At 38.6% G+C, this 12,768-nt stretch overlaps 1 protein-coding gene and 1 pseudogene across 5 annotated transcripts in view; both read left to right on the top strand.

The window, feature by feature from the left end:
• LRIG2 (leucine rich repeats and immunoglobulin like domains 2) overlaps positions 1-12,768 on the top strand; it is a 126,465-nt gene that overhangs the window by 40,944 nt on the left and 72,753 nt on the right. For all 5 annotated transcript variants that reach the window (XM_077119858.1, XM_077119860.1, XM_077119857.1 and 2 more), the window contains 2 exons: positions 8,202-8,365; positions 9,931-10,251. In XM_077119858.1, coding sequence (XP_076975973.1) covers positions 8,202-8,365; positions 9,931-10,251 — 485 coding nt within the window. The remainder of the gene's footprint in view (positions 1-8,201; positions 8,366-9,930; positions 10,252-12,768) is intronic.
• On the top strand, positions 3,747-8,193 carry LOC143649838 (glyceraldehyde-3-phosphate dehydrogenase pseudogene; annotated as a pseudogene).

The following is a 12,768-nucleotide window of genomic DNA, read 5'->3' as shown; positions in this document are numbered from 1 at the left end:
GAGGCTTTTCTGAAGATACAGCATTTGAGCCAAGACTTTAAAGAAATGAGAAAGCAAATCATGGGAACATGGATGAGGGGCATTTCAGACAGAGGGAAGAGCAAATAAAAGGGCCCTGAGGTCTGAGATGTGTGGGCTTGCTTGTAGGAGCTTGCCTGTGGCACCTGAGGAAAGGAGGACACTGGTGGGAGCGAGGGGAAGAGTGGTAGGAGATGAGAAGGTCACGAGCCAGATCATGTAGAACCGCATAGGCCGTTGGGAGTTAGGATATTTTTTTTCCCTAAATGCATGCGGAAACCTCAGATAATTTTGTGAAAATGCTCAGCACAGAGCCTGTCAACATAGTAAAAGTTAATGTTAGCAACAAAAATAATATTTTAAAAATTGTTAGTTATTTGCCAGATTTTTAAAGTGGCTTTCTTCTGGTCTGTTGAGATATTTTCACTTATTTCTCTTAGGCTTAGTTAATTTGTAAGAGCATAGTTTACTGCAAATCATAATTGTCTTTAAAAATTTTTTTTCCCACTAATAATCTGAGGGCCAGCAAGAAAGTATTTTAACCGTTGTAATGAGAATCCAGTTTAAACTATTCTTTAGAAAGTAGGTGAAAGCAAATAATATAGTTTCATTCTTTGGAGTGTTATTTAGTAATTTGGTAGTTGTTTTGAATAAACTTATTATTTTTCTTCATTCAATATTTTAATTGGCAAATCTATATTTAGCAAGACAAAGTGGAAGGAATAAAAAGGAAGGAAGGAGAAGGTGGTGAGGGGACCTCAGAGAAGCTGACACACTTTCTGCAATGACTGCAGAGTCCTGCGGTCCTGGTCTTGTATGCCTCAGAAATCCCGACAGGTGACAAGGAGGTGCTTAAGTAGCTACAGCTTGCAGCAGCTGCAGACCTCAAAGAGGCACACGTCACCAGCATGGTCCTTTCATCCTTCTCTACTCTGCGGCATGGGGAAGAGGGGACTGGCTGAGCGTTTAATGTCAGGTCATTGTGACTGCAGGGTCACCCCAACAGCCACAACATTGCTCAGAAGCCTAGGGAGCGCGGTGGGAATGTCTTTGGGAACTGTGCATAGGCGGGATGTTGGGGACATCACCTCCCCCCCAATAATTGTGTCAGATGGCTTCATCCCTTGGAGGAGGAGAGCAACCAGCCTGAAGGTCAGTAGAGTTCACCTGGAATTTTCTGGGGGAAGTTCACCATCTTGATAGGGATCATGGACTCCAGGAGCCTGCTTCACACCTGGCAGGCTCCACATCAGAGTACGGTCTCATGTCGATATTGGCGTATAAGCTGAAGGCCCTGGAAGCTTGTCTCTTTCCTGCCTGCCACATCTGATCAATCACTTGCTGGCTTGATCGTCTCTTAAAGCCCTTCATGTCCAGGAATTCTCCATCCTCTTTTTCAGCAGCAGCTGCATCAGCCTCTGCTTCTTCCTAGTGCAGGCGCTGATGCAGTTCACCCCTATCCTCAGAGGTGGGGTCTGAGGTGTCATCCACAAGCCCCTACCCTGGATGTTTTTCTCAAACCCTCCCTATGCCAGTCCTGTTTCAGGCAGTGCTGATCGGCAGCTATGTCTCTTGTGGGCTCCCATCACTGAAGCCTGCGCTTGCCCTGTGCCCAAAGGAGTGAGAGAAAAGTGGGCCCAAGGGAGAGAGATGTCAAGGAGAGGTGGGACCACCCAGAAACTGTTTGCAGCAGACTCTCAATGCTGGAGCTCAAATGCACCTTTTTTACTGAAAAGTTTTTGGTTGCTTTTGGTTATACTTTAAATCTAAATCATATTTATAATACTTTTTACATCAACATTTATTAAAATCTCTCTTTATACTTATTGGTGTCCCTCATGGTGCAGTGCATAAATATTGGGGGCAGGTGTGGAAGAGTTGCTTAAAATTTAAAAAATATTTTACCTTGAAAATTATACAGTCATGACAGAAAAGAAAACAAACGAGAGGGAGGAAAGACTCCAAATCCCCACTATTCAGTGACAACCATTGTTAATATTTTGGTCCTTATCTACCCAGATGCTTGTTGAAAGAATGCAGTGTAGTTTGTTAGACACTTGTGAGTGGCATTGGTTAGTGTGTGAAGGATGGAAAGATACGAAAGAGATAGAAATGGAGGTAACTAACATGAATTAATTGATGTCTTTTGACAAACACTGTACTAAATGCTTTATTTATTTATTTGAGGTAGGCATTCTCAGTCCCATTTTCCAGAAATGGAAACTGATTTTTGGAGACATTATCTTGCTTCAGTTAAGTAGTTCAGTTAGGGTGTGAGTCCAGGTTTTTTCCCTTAAGGAGAGTATATTAGACTAAGATAACATAAGTAAGATCATGTCACTTCTCCCTTCTTAACCTTCCAGTGGTTTCTCATTATACTTAACAAGGAAAAAAACTCAGATCCTTTGCTTAGTTTATAAAGCATCTGTGTGGCTTGGTCCCTCCTGTTCAGCTCTCTGACTTCTTTCTTGTCACTGTTCCTTCCCTCGTTCACTGTGCTCTAGTCTCACTGACCTGGTTATTTTTCCTCAAGTGCTCTAAGCCTGTCTTTGTCAAGGCCTTTACACTGCAATGTATTCTGCTTGGGATGCTCTTACCTCAGGTCTACACATGATTTGCTCTCTTACTTCTTTCGGAACCCTGCAATAACAAAAGAGACCTTTCTTTTTTTTTTTTTATTAATTAAAAAAAGAATTAACAAAACAATTAGAAATCATTCCAATCTACATGTACAATCAGTAATTCTTAATAACATCACATAGTTGCATATTCATCATTTCTTAGTACATTTGCATCAATTTAGAAAAAGAAATAAAAAGACAACAGAATAAGAATTAAAACAATAATAGAAAGAAAAAAAAACAAAAAAAACAAAAGCAAAAAACCTATACCTCACATGCAGCTTCATTCAGTGTTTTAACATAATTGCATTACAATTGGGTAGTATTGTGCTGTCCATTTCTGAGTTTTTATATCCAGTCCCGTTGTACAGTCTGTATCCCTTCATCTCCAATTATCCCTTCTCTTTTTTTTTTTTTTTTTAATTAACGGAAAAAAAGAAATTAACCCAACATTTAGAGATCATACCATTCTACACATGCAATCATTAATTCTTAACATCATCACATAGATGCATGATCATCATTTCTTAGTACATTTGCATTGGTTTAGAAGAACTAGCAACATAACCGAAAAAGATATAGAATGTTAATATAGAGAAAAAAATAAAAGTAATAATAGTAAAATCAAAACAAAACAAAACAAAAACCTATAGCTCAGATGCAGCTTCATTCAGTGTTTTAACATGATTACTTTACAATTAGGTATTATTGTGCTGTCCATTTTTGAGTTTTTGTATCTAGTCCTGTTGCACAGTCTGTATCCCTTCAGCTTCAATTACCCATTGTCTTACCCTGTTTCTAACTCCTGCTGAACTCTGTTACCAATGACATATTTCAAGTTTATTCTCGAATGTCCGTTCACATCAGTGGGACCATACAGTATTTGTCCTTTAGTTTTTGGCTGGATTCACTCAGCATAATATTCTCTAGGTCCATCCATGTTATTACATGGTTCATAAGTTTATCTTGTCTTAAAGCTGCATAATATTCCATCGTATGTATATACCACAGTTTGTTTAGCCACTCTTCTGTTGATGGAGATTTTGGCTGTTTCCATCTCTTTGCAATTGTAAATAATGCTGCTATAAACATTGGTGTGCAAATGTCCGTTTGTGTCTTTGCCCTTAAGTCCTTTGAGTAGATACCTAGCAATGGTATTGCTGGGTCGTATGGCAATTCTATATTCAGCTTTTTGAGGAACCGCCAAACTGCCTTCCACAGTGGTTGCACCCTTTGACATTCCCACCAACAGTGGATAAGTGTGCCTCTTTCTCCGCATCCTCTCCAAAAGAGACCTTTCTTGATGCCTTACCTAAACTAGCAGCTACTGTCTCTCTCCATGTTTTTTGCTTAGCTTTATTTTTCTTCATAGCACTTAATCACTTTCAGACATTATATTTTGCATTTATAAGTATATAAGCTCCATGAGGGCCATAGTCCCATAGCCTATAACAGTGTTAAATATTTCTTCATAAGTGTATGAAAATAACATGAGAATTCTCAAATGCAAAAATTAACTTTTGGCTTGTTTAACTAAAATTATACTTGATAAAATACAGCTTTTGAGAAACCTTTTAAAGACTGTTTGAGATTTCTTTGAAGTTGATCTTAGATATTTTATACCAAACTTTAAAACTTGATGAGGATTTGATGATGCACATAAAGCAAACTATAATGTTCTCAAAATCTTTGCTTTCCCTTCTCCCAAATGGATGGGATAGTTAAGGAATCATTAAGGAAAAACACAGATTTTGTTTTGCAGATAAATTTCCCTATTATAGACCACAGATATTTTTTCAGTGGTTCTTTAAGTTGCTGTACATGTTGTCAACGTGGCTGAAGAGTTTTCAGTCTTGATGAAATAATTTGAAAATAATTATATTCTTTCCATAATAAGAGCTTTCAGTGCTCCAATCTGTGTAGTAAGCCTTTCTGCATACTTCTCTGGGAAAAATTTTAAACATGAAAAATTGAAAAGAAAGTAGAGTGAGCACCTATATTTGTTTACTTAGATTCACCAATTGTTAACATTTTGCCAAAATTATATGTACTGTTTTTTTGCTGACCCATTTGAAAATAAGTTGCAGACCTCGTGACACTTCACCCCTGAATATCAATGTGTATATTTACTAAGGACAGTGATATTTTCCCCGAAAACCATGAACTGTTTATCCCACTCAAGAAAATTAACATTGATAAAATATTATCCAATATGGGCTCTCTGCTCCTCCCCACTCAACCAACAGCTTCTCTTCTTGTGCAGTGCCAGCTGCATCTCTGAGGCACAATGGTGGAGGTCAGAATAAACGGATTATCCAGTATGGGCTTTCTGGGTGCCTGGTCACCAGGGCTGCTGTAAACTCTGGCAAAGTGCAGATTGTTGCCATCAGGGAGCCTTTCGTTGACCTCAACTACACGGTCCATATGTTCCAGTATGAATCTACCCATAGCAAGTTCAAAGGCACTGTCAAGGTTGAGAATGGGAAGCTTGTCATCAGTGGGAATCCTATTATTATCTTCCAGGAGTGAGATCCCACCAACATTAAAATGGAGCGATGCTGGTGCTGAATATATTGTGGAGTCCACTGATGTCTTTATCACAATGGAGAAGGCTGGTGCTCACTTGAAGGGTGGTGCCAAAAGAGTTATCATCTCTTCCCCTTTGGCTGATGCCACCATGTTTGTGATGGGTATGAACCATGAGAAGTATGACAACTCCCTCAAGATCTCTGCAATGCTTCCTGTACCACCAATTGCCTGGCCCCCCTGGCCAAGGTCATCCATGGCAACTTTGGCATTGTGGAGGGACTTATGACCACTATCTACGCCATCACTGCCACCCAGAAGACTGTGGATGGCTCCTTTGGGATAAAATGTGGTGTGACGGCTGTGGGGCTGCACAGAATATCATCCCTCCATCTATTGGTGCTGCCAAGGCAGTGGGCAAGGTCATCCTGGAGCTGAATGGGAAGTTCACTGGCATGGCCTTCTGCATCCCCACCCCCAGTCTGTCCGTTGTGGATCTGACCTGCCGGCTGGAGAAAGCGGCCAAGTACAATGACATCAAAGAGGTGGTGAAGCAGGCATCAGAGGGCCCCTGAAAGGGAATCCTGGGCTATACTGAGGACCAGCTTGTCTCCTGCGACTTCAGCAGGGATACCCACTCTTCCACTTTTGATGCTGGGACTGGCATTGCCCTCAGTGACCACTTCTTTAAGCTCATTTCCTGGTATGACAATGAATTTGGCTACAGCAGCAGGATGGTGGACCTTAAGGTCTACATGACATCCAAGTAGTAAGAGCCCTTGGACCACCATCCCCAGTGACAGCATGAGAGGAAGAGAGGCTGTCAGCTGCTGGGGAGTCCTGGCCCCAACTCGATCCACCAGTACTGAGAATCACCCATTCTCCACAGTTTCCATCCCAGACCCCCTGATGAAGGGGAGGAGCTGAGGGCCCTACCTTGTCATATACCATCAAAAAAGTACCCCAGCCCCCCCCAAGTGTGTATATATATATATATATATATATATATATATACAATATGCAATCTATACTCAAATACTCCTATTGTCAAAAAATGTCTTCTTTAGCTATTTGTCATCCCTCACCCCACCCCACCCCCAGTCTAGGATCCAGTCAAGGAACTTTGTGTTTGGTTGTAATGGCTCTTTAGTCTTCTTTAATCTAAAACAGGTTTCTTGCTGTGTTAGTTTGCAGGCTGCTGGAATGCAATGTATCAGAAGTGGAACAGCTTTTATAAAGGGGAATTTAATAAATTACAAGTTAACAGTTCTAAGGCAATGAAAATGCCCATATTAAGGCACCAACAAGAGATTACCTTAATTCAAGAAAGGTCTATGGGTTAGGAACACCTTTGTCAGCTGGGTAGTCACATGACTGGCATCTACCCCTCCAGTTCAGGCTTGCTTAACATCTCATGGTGATATCTGCTGGGCTCCATGTATCTCCAAGTATCCATGTCTCTGTTCGCCATGTGGCCACATCTCTGTCAGCTCAGCTGTGAAGATTCTGTCACCTCTGAGGCCTCTGTTGTTTTCTAGGCTCTGTTGTTTCTAGTGTCTCTCCAAAATGCTTCTCCTTTAAAAGACTCTAGTAATCTAATCAAGACCCACCTGGAATGGGTAGAGACACATCTCCATCCAGTCAAGAGCTGATACCCAGAAGTGGAGGCGCCACATCCCCATTGAGATAATCTTACCAAAAGATTCCAACCTACATTATTGAATCAGGATTAAAAGAAACGGGTACCTCCACAAAATGGAATCAGGATTAAAACATGAATTTTCTGGGGTGTATAATACTTTCAAACCAGCATACTTGTCCTTGTTCTCACCCCACCCCTTTTTTTGACAGCTTTTTTTTTTAGGTGTTTTTATTGACAAATCTTCATATGCATACAGTACATACATGATGTACAATCAGTAGCTCACAGTATCATTACATAGTTGTGTATTCATCAACATGATCATTTTTAGAACATTTGCCACACTCCAGAAAAAGAATTAAAAAGACAAAAGAAAAAACTCATACATCCCATACCCCTTGCCCATGTATCTCATTGACCACTAGTATTTCATTCTACCCATTTTATTTTACTCTTATCACCCCTATTATTTATTTTTTATCCATATTTTTTTACGCATCTGTCCATACCATGGATAAAAGAAGCATCAGATGCAAGGTTTTCACAATCACATAGTCACATTGTAAAAACTATATCGTTGTACAATTGTCTAAGAATCAAGGCTACTGGAACACAGCTCAACTGTTTCAGGTACTTCCATCCAGCTACTCCAGTACACCATAAACTAAAAAAAGGGATAACTATCTAATACATAAGAATAACCTCCGGGATAATCTCTCGACTCTGAACTCTCCCAGCCACTGAAACATTATTTTATCTAATTTCTCTCTATCCCCTTATGATCAAGAAGGCTTTCTCTATCCCAGGTTCCTGGTTCCTGGTTCATCCTGGAGCAATGGATCAAAAAGTATTTGCAAATCCATTTAGGGCACTGGGGAAAACGGAGAAAATATTCAACTTCCCTGTTGGGGATTTCCTAATAATTCTCACAAGTAGTGGGGACCACCGAATCAATAGTCTGAGCCCTTGATCTTGGGATTTGCCCCTATGAAAATTATTCCTGCAAAGTGTAAGCTAAGCCTACTTATAATTATGTTTAAGAGTCACCCCCAGAGAACCTCGTTTGTTGCTCAGATGTGGCCTCCCTCTCTAAGCCAGCTCTGTAGGTGAATCCACTGCCTTCCCCCCAACATGGGACATGACTCCCGGGGTGTAAATCTGGCAATGTGGGACAGAACTCCCAGGATGAACCGGGAATTTGAAAAAAAAAAATCTTTCATGACGTTGACGTAGTTGAAGAATTGAGCCTGACTAAATTGGTTTTCTCATGATTAGATTGAGGTTAAATATTTTCGGCAAGGAGAATGCATACATGTGTGGTAAGCTTTCAATGTTGAAGGAACTTACAATGAAAAGTAAAACAGGGACACCTCTTTTCCTCTTTGTTTCTGCAGGATTCTGAACACAAGCAGTTTGCTCTGTGACTGCCATTTGAAGTGGTTACTTCAGTGGCTGGTTGATAATAACTTTCAGCATTCTGTGAATGTAATCTGTGCACACCCTGAATGGCTAGCAGGGCAAAGCATCCTGAATGTGGATCTGAAAGATTTTATCTGTGGTTTGTATTTTTGTTTGTTTAAGAATTATATACATTACACACTCAATATCTTTAACAACAGAATTAAAAAAAATTAATTTTTTTCCAGCCTATGAATCAGTGCATTATCATTTTTATATAGATGCAATCATAGTTTCTATATTATGCTCTTTGACTTTAACCTTATTTTTCTCTGTATTCTTAAATTATCATTTTTAATGTTCAGTATAATAACACCTTAATAAATGTAGGCCTTTCTCTTTTATTGAGATTGTTAGCATCAGAATAAATAGCCAGTAGTGAATTCATGAATCAAAAACATGAAATTTTTTTTACATGATTATTTTTAAAACTTGAAAATGCTTCCATGTGTTTTCCAAAAAAACAGTACTAGTTTTTGTTGTCCACAGCAGTGTGAGAATGTACTGATTTCATGTGGCTTGCATTTTTGATGCAGTTTCTTAAGACTAAAGTGATAGGGTTTTGTTTTTTGGGGGGAGTGGGGGATCACAGAAGTTGTGTACATTTTTTTTCTCAACATGGAAAATTTCCTTTACAGTGGAATAACTTAAGCATTACATAATAGACTTTTTACACCAGTGTTTCTGTATTATAAATCACTGATCTCTGATCACTTGGGTACCATCTACTGCCAGATATGTTTTCACAGTCTACTTAAAGATATTTGGGACACTTGAAAGTTCAGACCCGCAAAATATTTCTTGCTATGTTGTTTTTATAAATTTTAAAGAAGAAAATCTAATAAGATTAAATTCTGTTTTTATTGCCATGAGTTCCCTTCTGACTTTACTTAATTTTAAAAGTACATATAAGTATGTATTTTTTTCTACTTTTTACATGTATCACTTTTTCGGTACATGAACTATCCAGTGGTGATATTAGGTAAGGTAAGAATTCAAATAACTGTTTCTCTGCATCAGTCCAATAATTTACTTATTACACATGAATAGTTTTTAGCCTGTCAGAAACCAGTCTTCAGTTGGACATTTGGCATGTTAGGAATTTTTCACTATTTTAGGTGAAAGCTATACACATACAGAGAACTTTAAATCATTTGGTTAATCATTTGTTTTATTAATAGGTATTCCCTGTGAAATATAATAAGTTTATAATCCTCATTTTCTATATTTTCCCAAAAAGGGTAATGGTTATTATGTACATGTTTATATATGTATTCTATACATAAATACAAGGGATAATTAGATTTGAATTTATCTTGAAAATAGCATCTGTTTTTTTCCCAGTAACCGATAATGCTTAAGAAGTACACTCTAAGCACACAAATGATAGTAAGACGGAAAGAGTGCTGGACCCTGAAGCCAGGAAACCTGTATTCCAGGTTCTGCCACTGACTTATATATCTTTCAGCAAGTTGTTTGATCTTTCTGGGCTTCATTTTCTTTATATTTAAACAAGGAAACTGGACTTTAGCTCTAGAGTCTCTTTTAGTCTCAGTAAGCCACTCGGTAAACAGAATACACAGTTTTTCATTGTTTGCTTTAAAATTGAATCTGTAGAAGCAAAAAATAACTGACTTGTCTGCTTCTTTTTTTTTTCCCCCTTAGATGATTTTCTCAAACCACAGATAAGGATACATCCTGAAACCACAGTTGCTTTAAGAGGCATGAATGTGACTTTGACATGCGTTGCAGTGAGCAGCAGTGATTCACCCATGTCTACTGTGTGGCGTAAAGACAGTGAAATCCTGTATGATGTGGATGTGGAGAATTTTGTTCGTTACCAGCAGCAAGCTGGGGAAGCCCTGGAATATATTAGTATCTTACATGTTTTCAATGTGAATTTCACAGATGAAGGAAAATATCAGTGTATCGTTACTAATCATTTTGGTTCCAATTATTCTCATAAAGCCAAACTGACTGTGAATGGTAAGGAATTATGTTCCCTAATATTTTTATACTTAGAATGATTTTTCACGTTCAATTTTTGACCCACCTGACCAAGAAAATTAGAGTAAAACCTGACATTTTTGAGGGGATCTTAACTGTTTTTGTCCTTAGTCTTATTAAACAAATGACATTGCCAGGAGTAATTATTTTCTAAAAATAGCAAGGACTTTTCTGATGATGACATTTTACGACAGGGTTGGGACTTTCTGAGAAATGTGAACATTCCTAGTAAAGTTGCAATTTGAACAGCATTTAGTGGTAAGCTAGTCAGCTAATCTTCGTCCATTAGGGATAGCCTATTAGAAATGGACAAGTAGAAGATACTAACCAGTGTATATCTGTTCCTTGTTGTTGTTGTTTTTTGGGGTGTGTGTGTGTGTGTGTGTGTGTGTGTATGTGTGTGTAGGCCAGCAATGTGTGTGTGTGTGTGTGTGTGTGTGTGTGTGTGTGTAGGCCAGCAATGGAATCCAGGTTTCTCCCCATGACAGCAAGCATTTTACCACTGAACCACGGGTGTACCCACTACTACCTGTTTTTAAAGAACTTTCTATGTATGGAAGAACATAACTGTTAACAAGTCATTGTAGCTTCCCCCTTGGAAATTCCCTAAATGCCTTTATAAGCACCTGTGACCAGGTATCTATTGAGACTTGGACTCCACTTTCAATTTGAAATCTCCCTGCTCACAACCATATTCTCATTAAACCCCGTAATCTATATTGTACGTTGTTTTTCCTTTTAATAGTTTTTGATGTCAGAAGTGGGATCGGGGGAAGATTTCCCTCCCCCCCCCATCCCGACCCCCAATTGCCCCCGCGGCTGGTGAGTGATCAGGCGCTGATACCCATGGGACCCATTGTGTCCGCTGCTCTCTTGCCGCCCGCGGAGTGTTAGGGGTAAGTTTCCCCAGATCCGACTTCCACTTTCTTTGCATTTGAGCTGTTTGGGTTTATTGTTAGATTTAAAACTTTCCCCTGGACAAATCTGGCTCCCATATTGTTGAGTAAGCTTCTTGTCTATTCAAGGGAGTTACATAGATTCTGGTACCTTAAGGTATCCACTTGTTGGAACCTCTAATCGTTCATTGGATCTCCAGAACCTTCTGGATGAAAGTGGGCTCCTCGCAATCTAAATTTCTCTCTCTTCCTCCTGTGAATACTCTTGCTGCTTAAGTTTTCTCATTACAGGACCAGTTCTTGCCTGTTTCTGAACCCATGGGTAAATCTCAACAAGAATGATTTGAGTCTTTAGTGGCTACTTTGGGAGACATTTGATTTGCCCTAGGAGAGAAAGGATCCAAAACCTCTCCAAAATAATGAGTCACATTCTTTGGTATGCAGACACTCCTAAAAGATAAAATGATTCTAAATACTCTTTGAAGCATGCTGAGAAAAAGAAATCTAAAAATCCATTTTTCAGTTCTTTTTCTCTTCTACGTGCCCAGGCTGCATATTGTTGCCCCACCTTGAGTCTGGTAGTCCATAAGATACTTTTTACCCCCTCTCCTCTTGCCTTCTCCATCACCTCCTATTACCTAGTTGCCCTTAAAAATGAGACTATTCACTAAACCCAACATTTTAATAACACCTGAATTTAAGCCCCAGACTAGCCCTAGCCAACAGGGCAAAGGAAATCTTCAAGATCTCCTTCACAAATTTTGTGGGGAAAGTTTTGCCCCATAATTAAGCAAAGAACTTTAACTTTTCCTTTCTACCAGGAATACAGATAACCCTGATAAAAAATATAAGTGGGACAAAGACAAAAGCCAGCTCTTTTATATAAGCTGTATTTCTATGTTTATGTCTGACTCATGGCTAAACATTTAAAAATCAAAATTATGAACTCTTTGTTTTTCTCTGTATAGTCTGTATATGTCTGTATGTTATTTCCCTACCTTCAGATGGTATCACCAAAGTAATTTATAAAATCCCTAAAAGAAACTCTATTCTAATTTGCTTAAAAATAAACTCATATATCAATTAAATACCACCCAAATCCCAGGAGTTAAAGAAACTGAATTTGTAATATTTCCAGTGTTAAAAAAAGTATTTTTATAAAAGCTAACCCCCAAATATTTAAAAAATTCAAGTTCATATAAGTTAGGTTAATTGTTGACAAATGAAACTATTTTGTTAGTTCAATAAAAACAGCTTTATCTTCTGAATTGTCAGTGTTAGGTACAATATAAAGCATACATTTTTATTCTACTTGGGTATGTTCTTCTTAAACTTACAGGTTTACTGGTCAAATAAGCTAACCTTACGTCTATTAGATGTTTAAGATGATAAAAAATAAAAGTCCACATTTAACCAAATAGAGTCATTACTCTGCAAAGTTATTTTACCAGTAATTGTGTTTTGTAGGATGTCAGCTTGAGAATAGATTCCAAAATCTTTTGATGGCTTAAAGCCTTAAGTTTATGCTAAGTAACCTATGTAAGGTATGCAGGATATGTTTTTCTTAAGAAAGAAGGAGGGTGATTTTGTCCTAAATTAG

Source organism: Tamandua tetradactyla, chromosome 11 (genome assembly GCF_023851605.1).
Source record: "Tamandua tetradactyla isolate mTamTet1 chromosome 11, mTamTet1.pri, whole genome shotgun sequence".
Taxonomy (NCBI): domain Eukaryota; kingdom Metazoa; phylum Chordata; class Mammalia; order Pilosa; family Myrmecophagidae; genus Tamandua; species Tamandua tetradactyla.
This window is presented reverse-complemented; position numbering and strand designations above follow the sequence as displayed.